Genomic DNA, 2,500 nt, shown 5'->3' on the forward strand with positions numbered 1-2,500 from the left:
CAAATACCCCGAGGGAGAGGGGTGGCAAATCCAACAACTGTAAGATAACAAAATAAATCGAAACGACATTAATAAAAAATCTCGAAACGAGAGCAAGTTGGCAGCAACGTCAGCATAGAATGGCTCGACTAAGCAAAATCCCGCCCTTATAGTAACCGGCGAACCGTGAAAACAACGATTTGCTGCTATTCTTCGAACCGGAGCAAATAACAATTACTTTCGACACTCAATTGAAAACCGCTCTATAAGTAGCTACATAAAATTGGTTGACGGTTCTCTCTAGAACTATCAAGACATTATAAACTCTACTAATTCCTATTTCCATGTGAGAACACTTCTTTGTTTTTTGTATTTTGGTACAGTGAACTTTCTTCATTAAAGCTCCATGAAAAATGCATGTCTTTAAACTACATTTGGTCATTAAAAGCCTTCATTATTCAGTGAGAATCGTTTACCTTAGTGTAAATAATTTTCATTTCGCATTAACTTTTTCGCTTGTTTGTGTTTTGTTTTAGATTTTTCGCATAGCTTTCTTTCAAACTAGCAAGTCCACAATCATCCATTTGTGTTTTAAATTGATCGCTCTGAGTAGTTTGCGGACTCCTTTAGGACAATTGGTATTATTATTGTTCTGCTCTTATCTAAATAGAATCGAAAAAAGCCGTGATCAACGAATGCTGAGGACGAATCTGCATTAAAAGCAAGATTGAGAACATGCTGGCTCAAATTAAAGAATCCAATTACTTCACCAAACAAGACTGCAATTCGGGATTATGGCCAGAGAAATTAGAAACAGACTCTCGTTTGCTTATCACATTCATTTTTTGTTTTAACCGAATGCTCTTTGGCATCAAGTCTGCTCCTGAACATTATCAGGAGAATTAAAATGACTCAGATCCTGGAAGGATTGGATGACCATACTTCTATCATATACGACATGCTTATTCATGGCAAAACACAAAAGGAGCATGATGAAAGAGTGTGAGCGGTACTCAAAAAGCTTGATGGAGGAGGTGCAACCCTTAACCCGGAAAAGTGTGAATTTCTCATAGAGAAGTCACATTTACTGGACACGTGATCAGCGAAGATAGCATAAGGTCAGACCCTGAGAAGATAGAGTCTGTTGAAGACATAACCACTACCAAAAATGTTAGTCATGTCAGACGGTTTCTCAGAATGGTCAATCAACTTAGAAGATTCATTCCCCACCTGGCAGAGAAAACAAAACCACTCAGAGATCTCCTTAGTAAGAAGAACCAGTTTCATTGGGGACAAGCACAGCAAGAATCTTTCAAAAACTCAAGGATGAGCTTATCTCAACACCTGTCCTTTGCTCTGGAGCTGGTGGAGTGCGGACGCATCTTTGACTGCTCCGCCTTACTTCTTTACTTCTTGACATCCACTTCAAAAGACACTATTTAATTATGCCTAATGTGTCAGTAGCCTCTTTAAAAAGGGAAAATGACAGTCTCAAGGATGAAATTGCCGCCCTTAAGCAAAATTTGGAAGAGCTACAGCAGTCTATCAAACGACAAGATCCACAAGCTTCCAAAAATGGCGGAGAACAACCTACTCGTTTGATTACGGACGCTGAGACCCTAAGCACCCTGGAATTTTACGGGAAATCATACGACGAGTTACGAACAGAATCTGCGAATAGCCTTAAACAACTCTGGTCACGCCTAAATTTGCTGTCATCCAGAGTCGAACAGATCGGAGATTCAGTCGAACAACTGCTGAGGTATAGTTTCCAGTACAACATTAAAATTATTGGCCTTCCCGAAAGCGAAATGCAAGAATCGGCCTCTAAAACTGTCCCTCTGTGTATCAATCTCTTCAAAGCTGCTGGAAACGAAATTTCAAATCAAGACATTGATATCGCCCACCGTATTCCTACAAGAACTGCCACTTCTGGTCCTCGACCAATTGTCTGCAAATTCACAAGAGGAATTGCGAAAGAGCAAGTAATGAATTCACGAAAAGAAGCCTCTAAAGTGTCGGCCACTTCGATCGGACTACCGTCCAGTCATTCTTTGGAAAACGTCAGATTATTTGATCACCTTACTCCCTTGCTTCAACAACTCTTGGCGGATTCAAAGAAATTTCAAAAAAGAAATGGCTTCAAGTTCTGCTGGGCCAACAACTTTGTCATTTATCTTCGACGAACGGATGATTCTCGCCCGATTCAAATCAAGTGCCACAACGATCTAGTGAACTTTGCAAATCAGGAGGGTTTACCCATGAGTGCCTAAGTAATTCCATACACTATTCTAGCTGAACTTAGCCGTTACTATGATGGCTGACGAATCGCATTTGGACATTTTCTTTCCATTTAATCACTTAGATGATAGTTCCTTTAATCTAGCACTCTATGAGATATCCCATGGCCCTTTAAACTTCAATAGCGACCGTCTTGAAATACTATTATTTAATCCTATAGAACAACCTGAGTTATCTAACTCACTTTCCAGTTATGTAAATCCTGATTCTAATTTTTTAG

The 2,500-nt window shown here is 39.6% G+C and overlaps 1 protein-coding gene across 1 annotated transcript; it reads left to right on the forward strand.

The window, feature by feature from the left end:
* Nucleotides 1-1,424: 1,424 nt before the first annotated feature.
* On the forward strand, nucleotides 1,425-2,252 carry LOC137991727 (uncharacterized). Its single transcript, XM_068836762.1, has one exon. The coding sequence runs from the start codon at nucleotides 1,425-1,427 to the stop codon at nucleotides 2,250-2,252; it is 828 nt and encodes a 275-aa protein (XP_068692863.1).
* Nucleotides 2,253-2,500: the final 248 nt, after the last annotated feature.

Source organism: Montipora foliosa, chromosome 2 (genome assembly GCF_036669935.1).
Source record: "Montipora foliosa isolate CH-2021 chromosome 2, ASM3666993v2, whole genome shotgun sequence".
NCBI classification, from domain to species: Eukaryota; Metazoa; Cnidaria; class Anthozoa; order Scleractinia; family Acroporidae; genus Montipora; species Montipora foliosa.